Raw genomic sequence first — 21650 nt, forward strand, 5'->3', positions numbered from 1 at the left:
CAGAAGAGGCTGTTGCATCCCCTGGAACTGGAGTTGCAGACAGTTGTTAGCTGCCATCTAAAGTACAGGATTCAAACCAGGACTTCTACAAGAACAGTCAGTGTTCTTAACCACTGAGCCATCTCTCCAGCCCAAAATCTTTTATTATTTTTCATAGATGCACACACTTTTTTCTTTATTTAGCAGTTCATCAACTTGGCCAGGATTTGTGTTGTAATTGTTATATATTATTAGCATTCTTGTTCTATCTATAAAGTACATAGGAACATTTTTATTATATATTTAATTGCTGCTTCTTTTTCTTTGGTTGAATTCTGTACTTTAGGAAGACCAGTCTTTGTATTGGATTGTCCTTGTCCTCCTCATAGCATTAAAACATTTGTGATGTTTTAATGTTTGTTGTTTTCATTTGACAACTTCAGCTTGTCTTCTATACAGTTGCTTTACTTACATTTTTGTTTAGTTGGGTTCTTTTGATTGTTTTTTTTAAGGTGGAGTCTCAGGCAGACTTGAAACTCACAATGTAACCCAGGCCCAACTCAAATTCCTGCCTCAGATTCCTAAGTGTTGGGATTACAGCTGTGTGCCGTCATGCCTGGTTTTGACTGTTTTTTTTTTATTATTTTTTTTTGTTTCACATTATGAATATTTGGACACTTCTAGTCAGACCATCTATTTGCTGTGCTTTAATACAGCTGCTTTCTTGTCCCTTTTCTACAGTAGTTTTAAACACATTTTTTTTTCTTACTTAGCAATAGTTTGAGGGCTGAGAATTTCTGTATATACTTAAAATTTTCTGTGTCTCAGGAAAGCCTATTGTTTGTTGAGTTTCAGAATTACTCTTACTAATTAACGATTAAGTTATTTTCTTCCCAGTATATCTAGCCAACTTGAGTTGTAATTTAATAATCTGACTTTTTGTTTATTTGGTCAATGGAATCAGGTAGTTGTATGGAATAGTTTTGGTCAGGTTGGGGTCTTGGTCGGTAGTTGTATTGGTAGATTTGGGACAGAATGAGATCCTGGGTTCAAATCTATGGAGGCTTTAGTAAAGGTGGTTATGGAGGATGAAGGAAAGAGTAATGCAGCTAAGGCAGATTGTACCTGAGTTGTACTTTTCCCTCTCTCCTCTTTTCCCCCATCCCCAGTTGAACCCAGGAACTCAGGCATTCTGGATGAGTGCTATTGAACTAGACTCCCGGACCCTGAATATATAAATGTTTTTAAAAAATCACTTCTATTTTTAAGAGATGTGGTCTCATTATTTTGCCTTAGGTGGCTTTGAACTCCTGAAGTCAGGTAGTCTTCCTGCCTCAGCCTCTGGAGTAGCTAGAACTATAGGCATGCATTACTCTACCTTTCAGTTCTCACTTCTTTTTCTTTTTTATTTTTGAGACAGGATCTCCCTGTAGCCCCAGCTGGCCTGGAACTCACTATGTAGACCAGGCTGGCCTTGAACTCACAGAGATGCATCTGCCTCTGCCTCCCGAGTGCTGGGATTAAAGGCATGCACCACCATACCCGGCCCATCAGTTCTCATTTTTTAAAATATTGTGTCAATATCAAAATGTATCCTGCCTTACAGAATGTATTCCATTCCTCAGCATCCACCTGTTAGGCACCTTTACCTGTTCAGCAGTGAAGTATGGAATTTCTATCTTGTTACTCCATTCTCAAGACTAGACCAAAAAAGATTAGGGCTGTTAGTCAACTTGCTCTGTCTCTTCATCTTTGAGGGTATTTATAGACATTCTTGTGTTCTTTTGCTTCCCCAATACAAGTGTGAGGAGAGGCTGTGTTGGGTTATGACTGTCCCTTGCTGGGGGTGCCAGTCTGTCCAAGAGCCTTTCTTGGATTACAGATTTTGAAGATAATAGAACTTTTATATGTGGGTTTCCCTTAGTTGCTTCTGTCAAGTTTTGTGGCATTTTGTATCTTTTATTTTTCATTCTTCAGCATTTGGACCCACTATTAGGCATTTTCCTACAGCTTTCGACTGTGGCTTCCTTGTACTTGTCCCCAGCTTTTCTTCCTATTTCTTAAACATGGGTGTTCCCTGAAGTGCTGCCCTGTGCCAGGTCTCCTCCTAAGGTATTTCTCAAGAGATTTGTGCTGCTCCCATGTTAATTAGTATGTCTTTTCATAGTCAACCGTAGCTTAATCCTAGGCATCCATACTGGATTTTTCTTGAAGTTGAGTGAATATATTCACTTGGTATATTAGTTTGGTAGGGCTGCTATAACAGAGTGCCACAAACTACATGGTTTAAACAGCAGAAATGTATTACCTCATAGTTCTGAAGTGTAGAAATCAGAGATCAAAGGGGTATAGGGGAGACTCTGTCCAGTCCTTTGCCATGGAGATGGGCATCTTTATGGTCATATTCCATTTGCATTTTATTTACATTTATTTATTTGTGTGGGTGGGAGGCACATGGCACAGTGCATATATGGGGTCTGGGGGCAACTTTCAGGAGTTGAATCTCTCCATCATGTGGGTCCCAGCAATGATCTCAGGTCATCAGGCTCAGTGGCAAGCACCTTTACCTATTTTGCTGACCCATGACTTCATTTTTAAAAAAAAATTTTTAGAAACAGAGATAATCTCTCTGTAGCCTCAGCTGGCCTGGAATTTTCTGTGTAGACCAGGCTAGCCTCTTTCTCACAGAGATCTGCCTTCCTCTGCCTCCCGAGTATGACTAAAGGCATATGCTACCACACCAAACCCATGGCTTCATTTTAATTTTATTACCTGTGTAAAGACCCTGTCTCTCAAGTGCAATCACATTCTGGAGTACTGGGAGTTAGAACTTAACTTATTCATTTTAAGGGGATGCAATTTAACCTACAACACTTATTATTCACTCATGCTACAAATATTTTCTGCTGCATGGTAGGTTATTAGTCTAGGTACTGGGAATACAAAGATAATGAGGCTCAGTCTATTCCTTCTTGAGGAGTAGAATAGATAAGAATCAATAAACAAGCGTTTGCAATACTGCGTGGTATATGTTTCTGTTTTTCTTTTTCTTTTTTGGTCTTTTTGAGACAGGGTCTCCCTGTAGCCCCAGCTGACCTGGAACTCACTATGTAGTCCAGGCTGGCCTCAAACTCTCAAAGATCCACCTGCCTCTGCCTCTCAAGTGCTGGGATTACAGGTGTGTGGCACCCCCCACCCCTGGCCGGTATATGTTTCTTTTAGATGACAGATTGTTTATTACAAGGACACCTATTCTTGACTGGCTAGTTCAGGGATGCTATTGCAGAGGAAGTGATGCTGTGCCATATCTTTCCCAATAGGATGCAATGCTGTGTAATCGTTTGGCCTGTTTCTATACCACACCCTCAGTTTCTCAGTGCTGAACCCTGCCACCCAGTTAATCTCTCCAAATCTCCCACTGATGGAGAGATTCCTAAACTGAAAAACCTGTATTGGATCCTCATTCTCAAAAGAACTAAGGCTAATAAAATTCTTCAGCCTGACTGGCTTGAGATCCTTCATAGTCAAGAAGCACCACTAAAATGTGTCTTCCCTGTCTTGACCTTTCTATTACCCCTTCCTTAACTTGTGCATTACTAAAATATTGACAGGTATTCTAGAAGCATGCTTGGAGCTTTCCCATGGTCTTAAGAAGAGAAAATTTTTATTGGTTTTCCACTATATCATTATCAACATAGATACTTAAAAATGATAGTTGAGCTTTTTTGTTTGTTTGTTTTTTGTTTTGCTTCCTGTGTCTGCTTGAAGATGTGAGAACTTAGCTTCTGCTCTACCTCCAGCCACCTGGAACTAGAACAGTGACAGTTACAAGTTAATTCTTTTTTTGGTCTTTTTGAGACAGGGTCTCCCTGTAGCCCCAGCTGGCCTAGAACTCACTATGTAGACCAGGCTGTCCTTAAACTCACAGAAATCCACCTGCCTCTGCCTCTAGAGTGCTGTGATTAAAGGCTACACCTGGCCTACAAGTGTTATTTTTACCCTGTGTTTATAGATTTATAGTGTGGTATCTGTTTCAAAGAGGCTGTGGCGTGAGCTAATTATAAATAGCAGATATATAAAAGTCATTAGAAAGTCTTACACAGTGCTGTAAATTATGTTTAACTTTTTAGCATGCTTAACTTACGAACTTATTTATCATGCTTTGGTTAAACAAAAATCAGTGTTCTTTGGTCCTGAACATGCCTTGGGCAGGAAGGGTTGCAAGCAGCTGTAGAGCCTCCGTTCTCATCTGAACAGGCTCTGCCAGGGTAGTCTTTCTAAGCCCCAGTTATGGCCCACATTGTTCCTCTAAGCTAACTGCCCTCCCTTTCCCATGGCCTGACTACTCTTCCCTATTTCAAAACTCTACCTCTCAAGTGCTGGAATTGCGTGCATGCACCACTACAACTGGTTCAGTCCATGACTCACATGGTAACAAGTGAGACATTTTTGGAAAGGGTCATTTAAGAGCCTTCCCTGTAGGGAACATACAGAAGGCTTGTTAAATGCCTAAAAAGAAATACAGGTGGTTCACACTTAACAATCTTAACAGTAAGGAGCTTGAGGTGGGAGGATCATGAACTCAAAGTCAGCTACATTTTACCTGTAAGAGAAAGGAAGAAAGAGAGGCATGGAAGGGGGAAGGGAGGGGGAGATGGAAGGACATTTCCTTTCACTGTCTTCAAGGAAGATGTATGGGAATGCTTGCTCCTTTCTTTGTCATTAAAAACAACAAACCACATCTTTACTAGCTCACAAGAATGTCTGAGGTTTGGATTTCTTGGTCTATGAATAACCCTCACTGGTTAAATTATTTAGAGTTGAATGGTCCATTACCTGAAGCAAAGTATCTTCCTTAATTCTAAAGCATTTTCATTTGAAAAATAGAAAGTTAGGTGTTTAATAGGTTTATTGATAGTTAACTCCTATCACTTTTTATTTGCCTAAATAACAAGGCTTATAGTCTAATTTTCTGAAGTGTTCTAAGAACTAAATGTAGTCATTATTTTCTTTCACAAATGCTTGAGAACTTCACATTTTACCTCTGATATGAGGTCATTTTCCTCACACCATGGATATGGGTACTGACTCAGTGATCTGTTCTCAGATCTTATATCATGCAAGTTTTTTTTTAATCATCAGATTACTCTTCCAGAATCAATGACGCCTCCTCTTCCTGCTATGATTCTGATACCTTCCATGTCTGGTGATTTTTATTAACTGAATGAATCTGCCCTGTATTTCACACCTCTTCTACATTTCATAGGTATTGCCTGTCTGAGCATGTTGTTTGCAGTGTTAAGAAGTTCCCAAACTTAGACTGTGACTGAATTTTCCCCCAAACAATAGCTGTATCCAACTCTCCGTCTTTGGCATTCTGATTTTCATCCAGGTCTGGAAAGCAGCAGTGTGAGAGATACAGAATGTGGAACAGCTGTGCTGTCCTACCCCTTGTGTTTGCCTGGCACCGTTTGTAATGTCTCCTTTACCATTTTGGTCTCGTTTATTTGAATATTCTCTCTAGCTAAAGATTTTTAAAATTTTTTCAAAAAATTTTCATAAAACTCATGTTTCTACTTTTTTGTATTTTATCTTTAAGCATCTATTTTGCTTATTTCTAAAGTGTTATTTCCTTCCTCTTTCTGTTGACTTTGGACTTTGGTTTTTGTTGTTATTGTCGGGTTTTTTTCTTTTTTCTTTTTCATTTCCTTATTCCATAAGGTGGAGGCCTTTTATCTTTTCAAAATAGACATCTCATACATAAACTTCTATATTACTTTTATCATTGCTGTGATAAAATACCTGACAAAGCAATTTAAGTGGGGAGGATTTATTTTGGCTCATGGTTTGAGGGGATGCAGTCAGTCTATCATGGGGGAAAGGCCTGCTGGTGGGTGATCCCAGGAAGGCAGGGCCATGGGGCAGTGGGTGATTTATATCATGTAGTCAGGAAGCAGGCAGACCTGCCTCCCAGTGACCCACTTCTTCCTGCTAGGCCCCACCCTCCAAACATTCCACCACCTCCTGAAACAGCACAACTAGCGAGGGACCAAGTGATGAAGTAGATAGCCTGTGAGGACCTTTACACTCAGTGTAACAACCTCCCTCTTAGAATTGCTATATACCATAAGTTTGGTAAGTTGTGTTTCTGTCTTCATTTGTCTCAATATACTTTTCAGTTCCATGTTGATTTCTTTTTTTGTCTTGTTTTGTTGGCTTTTGTTTCTATTTTTGGAGATAGGCTATCCCTACATAGCCCTGGATGGCCTAGAACTCACTGTGTCTACCAGGCTGGCCTGGAGCTCACACAGACCTATCTGCCTGCCTCTGCTCCCTGAGTACTGGTATTTTTATACCCAGCTTGATTTCTTTTTTGACTTATTAGTTGTTCAAGAGTATGTTGTTTAATGTCTATATATTTGTGACTCATCTAGTTTTCCTTCTGTTATTATTTCAAGGTTCATAACATTGTGGTTGGAAAAAATACCTGATATGGTTTCAGTCTTCTCAAATTTCTTATAATTTTACTATGACTCATCATATGATCTATCCTGGATATCCTGTCAGCTTGAGAACAATATGTATTATAGTATTGGTTATAAGTCCTTTGTTTCCTTCTTAATTTTCTATCTGGGTGACTTATGTGTTATTCAAATTGGTCTATTGGAATCCCCTGCTATTTTCACATTGCATCTATCTTCCCCTTTAGATCTGTTGATTTGTTTGTATATTTAGATGCAGAGATGTTATTTGTATGCATATTTATTCTTTCTCTCTCTCTCTCTCTCGCTCTCACTCTCACTCTCGCTCTCGCTCTTGCTCTCATAGTACTGGGCATGAAACCCAGGACTTCATGCATGTTGAGCAAGCATATTGCTACCCTCATCCCTTCTTTTTTTTTTTTTGGTCTTTTTGAAACAGGGTCTACCTGTAGCCCCAGCTGGCCTAGAACTCTCTATGTAGACCAGGCTGGCCTTGAACTCACAGAGATTTGCCTGCCTCTGCCTCCCAAGTGCTGGGATTAAAAGTGTGTACCACCATGCCTTCATCCCTTCTTATATCCCCTTGATGAACTGACCCCTTTAGCATTATGTAATGACCTTGTGACAACTTTTGACATAAAGTCTGTTTTGTCTGCTAGAAGAACATCATTTTATTTCTCTGTAGCTTAATTTGTCTTTCTTGAGGGTGGTAGAAATCTCTCGTATCTCTTATCTGTGAGCATCTCCCCTGGCACCTCCCATAAGTTCCAAGAAGCTTATTCAGGACCAAAGCAATTATTGGCACCACCCTCTAACCAACAGGGCTAATTTGGCCCTTCTGTTATGGAGGAGCCTTTTAGTCCTCCAAGTTGTCTGTCTACATTGCCAACCTCTCAACTGATCTAGGGCCCATCAAGATCATGGCCATTTGTCTCTGCAGATCTTGGACGAGGTATACATTGTTTCTATGTGTGTGACTCCTTGTCTACAGTTCTACAGTTCTTGCATGCCTATTGCAGGTACTCAAATCTTTCTGTTGCTCTTATTGCAACAAAGGGAACTCTATGGCTTTTCACAGCCCTTGGCCTGCCCCAGCTCTACCTAGACAATCGTGTCTGACTCTTCTTGCTCTTGGTTCCATATCATCCTTCTAGCCCTTCTCTGGCATCTGTAGCAGTTACTTTCCTTTCCTTTCCTCACTCCAAGCCTGAAACATACTTGTCTGTGCTAAGAGACACAGAAGCCTCTTGTCTAGGCCCCGAGTTCTTCTCTATGGTTAAGTGCATAAAAATGTATAACCCAAAAAGTAGGAAAAACTTTCTGTGTGTTTTCTGCTGTTCTGTTTAATTTCCAAGGCAATGTACATGCCAATCAAAAACAGGAGGGAGGGTGGTAAGAGTAATACTAAGAAGAAATAAACTAATATTGTGAAACAAAACAGAATTCTGTGAGTTAGCTGTAATAGGCACCTATTTTTGCTTATGTATTTTTGCTTATGTATATATAATCATATAAATATTACAGCACACACATATTTAGTAATCAGTAAATTTGAACATTTGTCATTTGAATTAATTTTTCATAGAGTCTTTTCTGTTTTACTTTTGGATTCACTTTTTTTTAATTAGAAGTTATAATGGATGATAAAGACAAAAAAAGATTTAAATTATTTGCTTAAGTATATTTAAATATGTATTACCTCAAACTTAGTCATTTCTGGCTGTAGTCATTCTAATAAATATTGCTATGGCCTTAAATATTGGAGGATTGTTCCTCTGGAATTATTCTTAACCTTTAAACTATAAACTGAAATGTTAGAGGTAAGCTATTCCATCATTAAACTCCATTCCACTCTTCCTATCCCCAATCCACTGATAGAAGAACGACCCGGCTTAATCCATTAATCTTCAAAAACCATTATTAATTTTGGAGTTATACACTTGAATTTGGAAGCATACAAAAATTTTTCTCCCATGAAACCATTTAAATGAATTTCTGAAAAATGTTGATGTTAAGCTATAAGGAAAAGATCAAAACTTATTTTGAACAGCATAACTAAAATAAGTTGCCAAAGCACTTCCTCTGAGATAAGCTGCTGTTATCTGGGTGAATACAAGTTGGATGGAGATTTGGATAATTACTGTAAACCAGCAGTTCATGCCTTGGACATTTTTGCCCTCCAGGGGACATTTGGCAATTTCAACTGACATATTTGGTTGGGGTTCCTGGCATTTAGGAGACAAGCCAGGGTTGTCTCAAGCATTTCATAACGCTTAGAATAAGTCCTCCCATCTAAGAAATGTCTGGCCCCAAATGTCAATACTGTCAAGTAAACAAGTTATTTGTTATTACCTGTGATAGTCATTCCTCACATTTTAGTATATGTCTAAATTTCTGATCTTAATCATTGGGAAGGAACAAGCTCAAGCCCATAAACCTTTCTTCTGTCCAACACTACAGGCCTCTTTGAAGTTTTCTTTCTGCTTAAGTAGAGAGGGTGGAGAGGGAGGGGAAGCCAGTTCCAGCCAGCACTGAAATACAGGAAACACACAGATCAATATCTAGGTGGAAATTTCCTTAGCAGTCTTTCTCAGAAGTTTTCCTTCCCCTACACAGTAGGAGCAGAGATTCCGTCTGACTTCTGATTTTGCAGAGTCAAAACTCCAAGAGATTGTGGTAATACCTTCACCTGGGAACCTGAAGGCTCTTCCCACCCCCTGCCCTGTTCTGACTGCTGGGCTCTGCCTGGCCCCTTCTTAGCAGCCAGGCCTGACCACCTTTGCCTTTGTACACTGTGCACTCCTCCATTCCTCTATCCTTGAAGCTCTTCTTGATTTTCCTATGGTTAATTTGTTAGCTATCTCTTTTCATCTTCAAAAATCTAGTCTTAGAAAAGCCTTTCCATATGCCAAGATGATGCAGTCACCCTCAGTGTTGTCATCTAGTGTTAGGAGTTAAAGCTTATCTGACAATGGATTCAGTGGGTTTATTTTGTTGTTGTTATTTTGTTTTATTTCCAAATGGGCTATCTAGTTGTACCATATTATTTATTGAGTACCTGGTGGTAATTTTGTGTCCATTGATTTCAGATGCCACCTATATCATATACCACAAGCTTTATTTATTTCTGTATTAAACCTAAATAAATCAAATATCTTTGTTTTAGATGTCAGGAGAAAGATTAAATTTTCTTGTGGCAAACCTAGAGAAATTTGTTTCTTAGTATGACAAATATAATGCAAAATTTACCATGCCAACTACTTTTCAACCCATATAAATTTCAGTAGCTTCAAGTATATCTACACTGTCATAAGATCACCATCACCATCCACTTCTAGAACTTTTTTAGTGTCCATGTCTTACAGCTTTTATTCAACTACACCATTGATTTAATGGCACACTGATCATTTATAAGTCATACCCTGATTTCAGTGATGTTAAGATGTGGGAAAGCATATGTTTTAGAATTACTGAAATATACTTTTAAATTCTCAGATGTATTTGGCATATTTCTAGCTTTCACTAATTTGTTTCTATGTGCCAATATCTCACTGTTTTAATTACCAAAGCTGGATGGGTCTTTCAATGTGAACAGGACTAATTTCTCCTCATTGGCCATCATCTCTCTCAGGAAACTTCTTTTTCTAGTTATTCTTGTCTACCTGTTTGAATAAACAAATCACTTCCCTTGTTCTTACAGGTCTTTCCCTCCTTCTTTCTATCTCATTCACTTAGTTGAGTCCTGTATCAATATACCTCTTCTGAGTTTACCTTCTTGACCTTCTGCTGGGTTTTCACTTGAGCATTGCCATGGTCATTTGGTTCTCTTCTGACCTGTGTTTTCTCCATATAGGGAGATGCTCATATAAAATTCTTAGAAAACAGGGCTGGAGAGATCGCTCAGCAGTTAAGAGCACTGGCTGCTTGATTCCCAGCACCCACATGGCGGCTAACAACTATCTTTAACTCCAGTTCCAGGGGCTCCAACACCCTCTTCTGTCCTCCACGGGCACTGCATGACATGGGTGCACTTACATACATGCAGGCAATATGCTCATACACATAAAATAAAAATAATAAAATGTTTTTTAAAACTTCTTAGAGGGACTGGAGGGATGGCTTAGCAGTTAAGAGCACTGGCTGCTCATGCAGAAGCTCAGGTTCCATTCCACATGGTGGTTAACAACTGTTCTAACTCCAGTTCCAGGGATCCATTGCGCTCTTCTGATCTCTGGGGGATTTGCACAACATGGACACACATACATGCAAGCAGTACATTCACACACATAAAATAAAAAATAATAAAATAAAGTATTTTTTAAAAAGTAATAAAGTATTTTTTAATTGCTAGGATAATTTATTCCAAAATTTTGTATCATGTACATAAAATGCCAGCCTTCTTCAGTGAAGTTACTGGTGTCTCTGGAAGGGAATCTGAAATGCTTGTGCCTGTCTCAGCACTTCCTGTAGTTCACTAATGCGTTCGCTCTAGGAGCTTATTCCTCTGCCAGTTATTCCTATTAAATTTTTAGCATTTTAAATATTGTATTACTAAGAGCTTATCTTTATTTGCATTTATAGATCATAAACTCATTCCTGCTTTGTTTTACTGACGAATCCATTTAAAAAGCCAGTAAATCTTGTAGAAAATGGCCTTCAGCGATCTTACGGCGAGGACTGTCCGTTTTTATGATAATTGGATCAAAGATGCTGGTGAGTAACCTATTGAAATTTGTCTTTCTTTTATGTCAGATTTCCACATTAATAGGATTTTATTGAAACAGAATGAGAGATTTTGTAACTCTACACTCCCTTATTAGTATTAACCATGAGGAAGTGTCAAGGGTTTCATTACAGTACAGCTAGAGCTACATAGATGTTCATTATAATATTTATAATAGTGAAAATAGTCTGACTATCCACAGGAGGGAACTGGTATGTTTCAACTCAGTAGCCCTTGAAAGTGGTTTTGAAGGGTCAGTACTCTGGCTTGATTTAGCCTTAATGATGCTGGGGGAAATCACAATCACTGCCAACAGTGATCGGCTGTGCCCATGATGGCTCTTGAATGAGAGAACTGCCCCACCCCTGAGGGATAACAGAAAGAGCCGGGATACCCCTGAGTAATGAAAATCAAATCAGTGTTAAGAGCATGCAATGCCATGGAAAAAGGTTTAAAATGTGCCGATGGAAGGCTGGTATAAAGCAGCAGATGTATTTCTTCTGTGGGAAGTTACACAGTGGTAGAGTTACAGTGGTAGAATTACAGTTTTGATGGTGGTCCTGGGGAATGAGCCCAGGGCCTTGCATTTGCGTATGTTAAATATGTGATCTACAACTGAACTACACACCAGTCTTAGTCTGGTGGGTAACTTTTGTTTGCCTGTCTGTCCATGTTTTCTCAAACCAAAGCTGATGTGGTATTGTTTTAAAAGCAAAACAAAGGTACACACTTTTTTTTAATAGAAAAGGAAGCAGAATGTTTTAGAGCTAAGATGGACCTTAGCTATCTTCGAAGCTAATATCTCATTTTAGAGCTGAAGAAATTAAAACCCGGAGATGTGACCTTCCCAAGGTCATTGTGAGTTGATTGATGGAAGGAAGGAAGGAAGAAAAACCCGGAATACATTTTTTCTAACTATGATTAGTATTCTAGCATTTCCTTTTCTTGTAGTTACTAAGTTACACATAGGCACCATCAAAACCATTTCATATTGACTCTCACTTATTAACCAGAAGTCACATGTTCACTACATTCAGGAGGAAAAAAATGCCACGTCTTGGCACCAAGCACAGCTGAAATTATATTCTAGTTTACAGTGACTTCAACAAAGACATTCTGTTTCATGTTAGTATTTCTCCCCAGACTGCTAAAGACCAATTTTATTTCTCTAAAATAGTTCCCAATACTTCTGTCCCTGAAGAATGCCACTGTCACTTTTTGGTCTCATGTTATGGAATCTAGAGTGGTTATTTCCCCATTTTCTTTTTTCCTGAAATTTTCAACATACTTGGTACATGAAACATGCAGAGTTCTTTAGAGGCCATTTTTTTTCTGATGTTTAATAGTAGTTGCTACAAATTCAGTATTTAATTTAGATCTTAATATTTTTCGTTGCTTTCAAAGGCGAGGTATTCATTTCTAGTTGAATCTTCACTATGTGAACTTGGAAACCAAGTAGATTTGGGGATAGATTTTTTTAAAAAAAATCTGTGTGTATGCATGTGTGTGTCACAGTGCATATGTGAAGGTCAGAGGACAATTTTGTGGAGTCAGTTCTCTCCATCCACTTTTAGGTGAGTTCCAAGCATTGAACTCAGACCACTAGGCTTCCACAGCAAGCACCTTCACCCACTGAGCAATCTTGCAGGCCCTGGGTAGTTTTCGGAAGACTTATTTTGAAAAGTAAATCCTGTGCAATCTAATCTTGCTATTCACTGTTCCAAATGCAAGAGCCCAGGAAATTCAAATAGTCCATATCTTAACTCAAGAGCCAAATAGAGTCAGCTGATGAAGGCTACTCATACAGCTCTGGAAGTACAAAATATTTTAATGTAACCTACGTCAGAGTTCAACATCCACCTTTATCTGTGAATCAACTCTGCTTTTTATTAGAAGCACTTCCGTTAAAAAGCTGAATAGTACTAGATTAGAAAAAAAGTGACAAAGGATGGCAAGTGGTTAAAGATGGGGAGTGAGGAGAGTCAAGCTCACAGAGCAAGGAAGGAGAGAGGAGGGGCAGAGACTTGTCACACCTCTGAAGCGATGCTCAGTTGAAGTCTTTGGAGGAGAGGTCGTAGATGTAGAATGAGAAGACCTCTTAGATACCAGGTCCTTCACAATCTTAGACTAATTAGATCAATTTGAGCAATTTCTTTTTGAGTAAAACAAAGGTGAGACTAGCACCTGCCAGCTACTAGACAAGATGTTGAAATTGCTCTGTCATTTGGGAAGCATCGTCACGAAAATAGTGAGATTACAAATTATTGTTAAATACTTTCAATGTAGCACATCGCTTCAATTTTTTTTCTTTATTTTTCTTGTCACAGTACAGCAGAGTTAAAAGGTTTTAAGTTAAGATTTATGACTTTGTGAAAACCCTGTCAGGTGTAGCAGAAAAGTTTTTCCTTGTACTTAGTGTGGTATTGATCTCTGAAGGCATTACTTTTGCTTACCCTAGGAAGGGCTGAATGCATGATTAAGGGCCAAGAATTTCAAGTGTTTTCTTGGCTTTGTCCCTAATCCTGAGTAGTTTGGGAAAAACTTACTGTTACTGGTTCTCTAAATGTTGGAGAAGTGGTGGTCATGCATTGTTAGGGAATGGAAAATTCCACAGCTACAAAATTTAGAAATAGCTTACCTAATGCATAACCTAGAATAGGATTTGTCTATTCCATATCTATTGATATGGAATGTTAGATTTAAAAATAATGCTATTGTAGCATTTTGGGCTATGGAGCAACACAAAAGGACTTAATTAAAAAGCAGCCTTCTTTGTATTGGATGGTCGCACTTTTCAGAGAGTTGTGAGGTTGCTTTGTCGGATGGAATGTGAGTGGACCTGCTGCCAGTCTGAAACCTTAGCATCAAAAAGCACTTGAGGTATCTGTTTTCCCTTTGCTTCCAGCTTCTTCATTTTATTGGTACTTAGAATTGTAAAGTGTGTGCTCTTTGATCTGGTACATGGTGAGTAAGCAGAGAACATTGTCTTAGAACTAGTTGATGGAAGAGCTCATTAATATTCTGTATATGCAGTGCTGTCCTTTCCCTGTTGCTCCCCTGCTCTGTCTCTCTGGGGAACTCTTAGAATTATTAAGCTAGTGGTAAATAGGCACTTTGGTGATCTCTGGGGTGCAGCCACTCCTGCTTCCCCATCCTCTGCTTTCATCTTGGCCCTCTACTCAGGATACTTAAACCAACTCTGATGCCAAGTACAAGATAGCAGGAAATGGTCGCTCCCTCCTTAATCTTTTGTGTCTGGGGAAAACAGAACACTTACCCTGAACCTTACATTATTTGTAGGTTCATAGACTGCATCAGAATTGACTTTACATGTTCCATACTCCTCTACAGCCTCCACATCAAGCCATCATCTCCAGCTGACCCACAGGCATTCAGAAGGAAATCCACTTTTCACATGGAAGTGGACTCCCTTTTCAGGAAGGTAGACTGCTGTTGAGACAAGGCAGGAAATGTGAACAATAGCCAGAGCCCTGATCTTTGTGTTAAGACTTTGAATTTATTTTATTTGATCATGAGGGAGAGCTAATTTAAGCAAGAGAATAATTTAAACAGATCTCTACATTCAGAAAGAAAATTTGGCAATTGTATGGAAGACAAAGATGGCATTGAGAGGCAAGGAAGGCACAAGAGAGTATGGCAGAGCCCTTAGTGAGGACCACTTCAGTCTTGAATATGGATTAAGGGAACCTGATTGCACTCCAGACCCCTGATTCTCAATTCGGACAGCTCAGCATGGTTATCTCAATAACTTTAAAAATGATAATGACAAATTAGAATTGTAGATTGAGGTACACGGTGATGTTGTAACATTGTGGAATGATTAAACAAGCTGATTAACATGCATGCCCACATGGCGAGCATTTTTGAATTTACTGTTAGGAGTCTTAAAGATATAATGCACTGTTATTAACTATAGGTGCACCATCCCTGCAATAGATCTCAAAAATCTTATTCTGTCTGACATAAACTTTATATCCTTTAACCAACATATCCCTCTTCCCTTGTCCTCCCGGACCCTGATAACCTCCTTTTCACTCTACTTCCAAGAGTAATGTTTTTAGATTTCGTGTATGAGACTATGTTTTTTTCTGAGTCTGGTTTATTTCAATTAACATAATAATATAATATCTTCCCATGCATCCTAGTCTAAATTATATCCCACTTACACTGTTTGCTTTATTAATCTGATGATAGACAACTACACTGATTCCATTCCTTGGCTACTGTGAATAATGCTGCAGTGAACATGGAAATACAGGCATCTCTTCAATGTGTGGATTTCATTTTCTTTGGGATATATATATATATATATCTGTATAATTATATAATCTTACTCCTTCCAGGGGTGGGTATATATAATCTGGATCATCACTGGGCCATATTTTTAGATTTCTTTATGGGATCACCATTGCAATTTTCTATAATGACTATGCTAATGTACATTTTCATCACAAGTGTACAGGGCCCCCCTTCTTCCACATTTTTACCAGTACCTGTTACCTTTTTTCTCTTTGATAGTAAGTTCCTACAAGTGGGAGGTGGTATCTTATTCAGCTGTTGATTTGTATTTCTCTGATAATTGTGTTACTTCTTTTGGTAAATGCTTATTCAAATCCTTTGCTAAGTTTTTATTGCTGATTTTTACAAGTTTATCTGTACAAGCTTGTATGTTTGATTCAGTTGGATCAAGATAACTTTTTTTTCTATTTTGGACTTTTAAACACTACAGAGGTGATTCGGCTATATTTACAGAATTGAGATCTGCTATAAACAACAATAGCAAGTGACAGCCTTTAATCCAAGGACTCAGAAGACAGGCAGACCTCTGTGAGATTAAGTCCAGCCTGGTTTACATAGCAAGTTCTAGACCAGCTGGGGCTACAGAAAGACCCTGTCTCAAAACAAAGACAAAAACAAAATCAATAAAACAATAGTAGCAAGCTTACTGAGTGCTTATTTTCTCTGCAAATTCCTCACTCAATCCTTTATGAAATACATGTTTTATGCCCAAGTTACAGATTAGAACACCGAGCACAAAGAGGTTAATTGCCTGAGGTCATATAATAAGCCAGAGGGAGACTCGGGGTCAAACATAGACTATCCGGCTCCAGAGATTTTCTGAAGTGGAATTTTTGAATTCAGGTACAGAAAGAGAAAGTGAGGAGATAGATTAGTTATAAGTGTTTGCTGTGCAACCATGAGAACCTTTGTCCAATCCCCAACAGCCATGTAAAAAGCCTGGCATGGTGGCACACACTTATAATCCCAGGTCTGAGGAGGCACAGACTGGGGCCTCTGGTGCTTGTTGGCTGGCCAGTTTAGCCAAATCAAAAGGCTCCTAATGAGAGAGCTCACCTCAAAAGAACACGGTGGGTCTTTCCTAGTGAACAGCACTCAAGTTTGACCTCTGGCTTCCACATACACACACAAGTCCATGTTCTTCTGTATGCAGACACATGGATGTAAAAATTAAAAAGCTTAGTATTTTGTTTTCTTATTTCAAAATAACATGCAATGAAATAAATGAACTTTCTCAATAATTTTTATCTGTAGAAATTGAGAGTCATATACACGGGATTTTTAAAAATATTTTATTATTTTTATATTATGTGCATGTAGGTAAGGGCACCCGTGTTGTGCAATGCCCACGGAGGACAGAAGAGGCTGTCGGATCTCCTGGAACTGGAGTTTCGGACAGTTGTTAGCTGCCATGTGGGTGCTGGTATTTGAACCTGGGTCTTCTGCAAGAACAGCCAGTGTTCTTAACTGCTGAGCCATCTCTCCAGCCCCATATACACAGTATTTTAAGAAAAGATGTGTGCTGAAAATGTTAAATTACAGGAAAAAGTGGTTTATTTGAAAATGATTTTTCTTCTTCCTGAGCCAGCCCAGTGTGCTTTTCTTGGCTTGTTTTCTCTTATGAAGAGAGGAGAAACAAAAAGATATCATTCAATTTTGCTTCCCCTGCCAAGTCAATGAAATAAAATAAAATACATCCCTGATTAAGGAATTCCTTAACTGACACTTGACTATTAGTAAGATTTGACAGGGCTTTGGCTGGATGTAGTGGCACACGCCTGTAGTCCCAGCACTTGGGAGGCAGAGGCAGGCGGATCTCTGTGAGTTCAAGGCCAACCTGGTCTACATAGTGAGTTCCAGGTCAGCTGGGGCTATAGAGAGACCCTCTGTTTCAAAAAGACCAAAAAAAAAAAAAATTGAAATTGCCTAAAAAGAAGAAACCAAAAGTTTACCACACCCTAACCATGCACAGGTAGAGATGCAGCATCCTTCACACCGCACCATGCACAAGTGGACATGCAGCATCCCTCACACTGCACCATGCACAGGTAGAGATGCAGCATCCTTCACACCGCACCATGCACAGGTAGAGATGCAGCATCCCTCACACCGCACCATGCACAAGTGGACATGCAGCATCCCTCACACCGCACCATGCACAAGTGGACATGCAGCATCCCTCACACCGCACCATGCACAAGTGGACATGCAGCATCCCTCACACCGCACCATGCAAGGTAGAGAGGTAGCATCTTTGTCCCTCCAGGGTCTTCATTTGGTGCAGGTTTCATTAGTCTTTATTTCATTAGGAATGAAAACTGGACATAGCAGTAAAATAATAAAAAGCTAGACATTGAATATATGATATTCATGTATTTAAGGTTTATATTGACCACTGATGGAATGAATTCATTGACGTTTGATCAGTGCTAATTCTATGCCTTGGTTCCCAGTTCTGTAACTTTTGTTAACTGAGACTTCCCTCAGAATCTTCAGGTCCACCTTGTAATTGTGTATGATAACCATAAATCTGATCCCAGGAAACTTGCATTGTTATAAGGAAAGAGAAGAACTAATCAAAGCAATAAATATTGTAGTTACATACACCTGGATAGCCATTTTCAGAACCTTTCTAGATTTAAAAATGACAAGTCTTGATGTGAGAAGATACTTTCAACTTTTAGAACTTCCTGCTTTTAAGAATGTTTGCCAGCAAACTTTTGTTGATTTCTATTTTGTGCATGACATTTTACTAAAATTGTTCTTAAGAATATCTTTTTGTCTTCCATTTGTTAAATCTAATGGCTCCTTTCTGTCTCCATGTTAATTTCCCTCTTTGCAACAATTGATGCTTGGTCACCCTAAGCTTCATCTTCTGTGGCTTCTGGATATTCGACTTGATGATTGTCCTCCTACCTCCCTAGCCGTCCTGGCCTTCTACATGGTTTTCTTTTCTCCCTCTCTTGTGACTACTGAGCTCTAACCTTAGCACTTGCTTTCCTTGCTCCACCTGCTTCTCTGTTTATGTGATGACAACCCTCAAAACCTCCAATTCAGGATCCGATATCACTCCTAATCTCAGATGCTTATATCCAACAGCTCTGAAAGTGTCTGTATGAGTGTTTATAGGCACTAGAAATGTAAGATGCTCTGAACTGTAAGCTGTCCCTCCTTGACTATTCTTGTGCCTTACTCTCTGTTCCCAGTCTAAGTGATGGTATACTTATATAAACAAAAAATTCATAACATTTTTATTAACTTCTGCTTATGTTTCATTCTCTGTTTAACCAGTTATAATTTTGTATTTTATTCCTTACATCTCAAAACAATCTGCTCTTGTCTATCTTTTATCACTATCAAATCACTAATAGTTTAACTTATAAACCTATTTTAGCAAATGGCTATATTTCCCAAACTGTTACTCAAAGCATTATTTCTATAAGATGTTTAATTGAGTTCTGTTGATCAAGGTTCTGTGACCAAATACACTTGGACTGTGCTGCATACCACCATTCCTATTTTATCAGTCCACACTGAACACGGAACCCTAAGAAACCATGCAGCAAGTTTCCCATCTTAGCCTTCCAGGAGTCTCTTGCCACTTTTGGGGAGTCTTTGTCCTCATTGCATAGTTGGGTCATGCTTATGTAGATATAAGATAAAGAACAAACTCAAATTTCTAAACATCTGGGATCTACTTTGAGTTAACTGTTTACTTCCTAGCTTTATGGGTTTGTTTGAGACAAGGGTATTTGCTGATACTTTTGAGCAAGGTCCACTTGAATTAGTCATTGTTACAGCCTGGACAACCAACTGCTGAATGTAAAGTGAGGCTGAGCGAGTGATCAGACATGGGGTTCTACTGAAGTTTGGAGTGAGAAGTCAGACTTGCAGGAATGCTGTGTTTGCTGGTAACTGGTTTTTATCATCAGTGGTTTAAATGAACAAGGAGTGCATGCCCCTCTTCTTTTCCTGGTGTTAAAGATGATGCTTTATTTCAAGCTTAGTCAAGACTCAGTTTTCAGTGAGATGTACCTGGAAGCTTGTCCATAGTTATTTCCCTTCATACTGCTCTGGCTTCATGAGCCATATTGATAAAATTACATCCAAAGTGCTTGAAATTTTAAAACTTTATTTTTGAGAATTTCATTCACGAGTATTGTAGTTCCCTCCCAGTCCCCTTCCAACACTTTCCATACTCCCCTCCCTTTCAATTTCTTGTCCTCTTTTTCGATTATTATTATTGTGTGTGTGTGTGTGTGTAATGCACTGAGTCCATTTATTGGTGCTTATATGTACCTGTGTTTAGGGTTGGGATTAGATAGCCTCTCAGGGAGCTAGTCCCTGGAGAAAACTGATTCTCCCTCCCTCAGAATACATTGATTATCTGTAGCTCTTCATCTTGAGGCGGGGCCCCTTGAAATTTCCCCATCTACCTTGGTATGACAACTGGTTTTGTTATTATATGCAGATCTTGGTAGACCACTATACTGTGGAGATTTCATTGGTGGAGCATCCCTATCATGTCTAGAATGCATAAATGAGCAGCAGGTATCTTGTCCCTCTGACTCTTACATTCTTTCTGCTCATTCTTCCATGATGTTCCCTGAGCTTAAGTGGAGAGGTTGCATTGTAGATGTATCACTTCAGGCTGGGCTCCTCACAGTCACTTATTTTCTGCATTCGTCTAGTTGTGGAAATTTGTAATAGTCTCCATCTGTTGCAAAAAGAGGCTTCTTTGATGAGTGGTGAGAGATACACTTATATCTAATTTTTATTTATTTATTTTATTTTTATGTGTATGAGTGTTTTGTCTGCATGTGTGTAATGCACTAGTGTCATATAATGCCCACAGAGGCCAAAATAGGGAGTCATATTAGTTACCACATGGATGCTGGGAACCAAACCCAAACCGAACTCAGATCTCCTGAAAGAGTATCAGTGCTCTAACTGCTGAGCAATCTCTCCAGCCTTTTTAATTATAGTTTTTAACTGCTAGAAACCTGCTCAGGCTGGAGCCAGCAAGAACTTGGGGAGTCTATGCTTATATGGTTGTGAGGCCATTACCTCTTGAGTTGGCCAAATCTCTCAACTGACTGTCATAGCTTGTCTTATTCCATTCAGGTTGCTATAACACATTACCATGCACCAAATGGCTTATAAGCAACAGAAGTTTACTGTGTAAAATTATGGAGTCTGAGATCAAAGATGAGGGTACCCGTATGGTGGAGTTCTGGTGAGGGCTTTCTTCTGGGCTGCTGTCTTCTTGCACTGTGTTCTTATATGGCAGAAGAAAGGCAGGAGAGCTTCCTATGGTCCCTTTTATAATGATACTGATCCTGTTCTTAAGATCTCTAAAACCCACCTCCTACTTTCATCACATTAGGGGTTAAGATTTTTGACACATGGATTTTATTTATTTATTTATTTTTTGAGACTGGCTAGCCTCAAACTTGCTGTGTAGTTGAGGATAACCTTGAACTTCTGATTCTCCTGCCTCTGCTTCCCAAGTGCTAGGATTACATGTGTGCACTACCATACCCAGCTCAACACACAGGTTTTGAGAGGATGCAAACATTCAGTGTATGACACAGGCTCTCCAGAAAGGCTTTTCTACATGACTGTCCTTCCAGGTTTTGATAACTACAACCTCTCTCCCTTTGAGACTTATAGGTGATGACAGCCCCACTGTTTCTAGCCCAGGGCTGCTTCACTCTCCCAGGTGATGTCGCTTGTCACCCTTCCTGAAGATGCTAGTGATCCTTGCCTACATAGTCCACTGTCAAATTAGACAGAGGTTGCTGACCATTATCTCTGAGCTAAGTAACCATGTACTTACCTATTGTCTTTCTCTTAGATCCAAGAGTTGAAGATTGGTTCCTCATGTCCTCGCCTCTGCCACAAACCATCATCCTGGCACTCTATATCTATTTTGTCACATCTCTTGGACCAAAGCTCATGGAGAATCGAAAGCCTTTTGAACTCAAGAAAGTGATGATAACATACAATTTTTTCATAGTACTCTTTTCTCTGTATATGTGTTATGAGGCAAGTGTCTTCATATTCCTAATGGGAAATTTTTGCCTGAGTCTTTGTGTTTGTATGTTTGTCTGTTATAGTTGTTTTTTTTTTTTTTTTCTTTTTAT

General features: G+C 39.1%; 1 protein-coding gene across 3 annotated transcripts in view; it reads left to right on the forward strand.

The window, feature by feature from the left end:
• Positions 1-21650, forward strand: part of Elovl7 (ELOVL fatty acid elongase 7) — an 83070-nt gene that overhangs the window by 42441 nt on the left and 18979 nt on the right. For all 3 annotated transcript variants that reach the window (XM_029557961.1, XM_008821580.2, XM_029557964.1), the window contains exons 2-3: positions 11043-11174; positions 21362-21552. In XM_029557961.1, the coding sequence (XP_029413821.1) occupies positions 11111-11174; positions 21362-21552 (255 nt within the window). In that variant the 5' untranslated portion in view covers positions 11043-11110. The remainder of the gene's footprint in view (positions 1-11042; positions 11175-21361; positions 21553-21650) is intronic.

The sequence above is a fragment of the Nannospalax galili genome, unplaced genomic scaffold (genome assembly GCF_000622305.1).
Source record: "Nannospalax galili isolate Female #2095 unplaced genomic scaffold, S.galili_v1.0 scaffold751, whole genome shotgun sequence".
Classification (NCBI taxonomy): Eukaryota; Metazoa; Chordata; class Mammalia; order Rodentia; family Spalacidae; genus Nannospalax; species Nannospalax galili.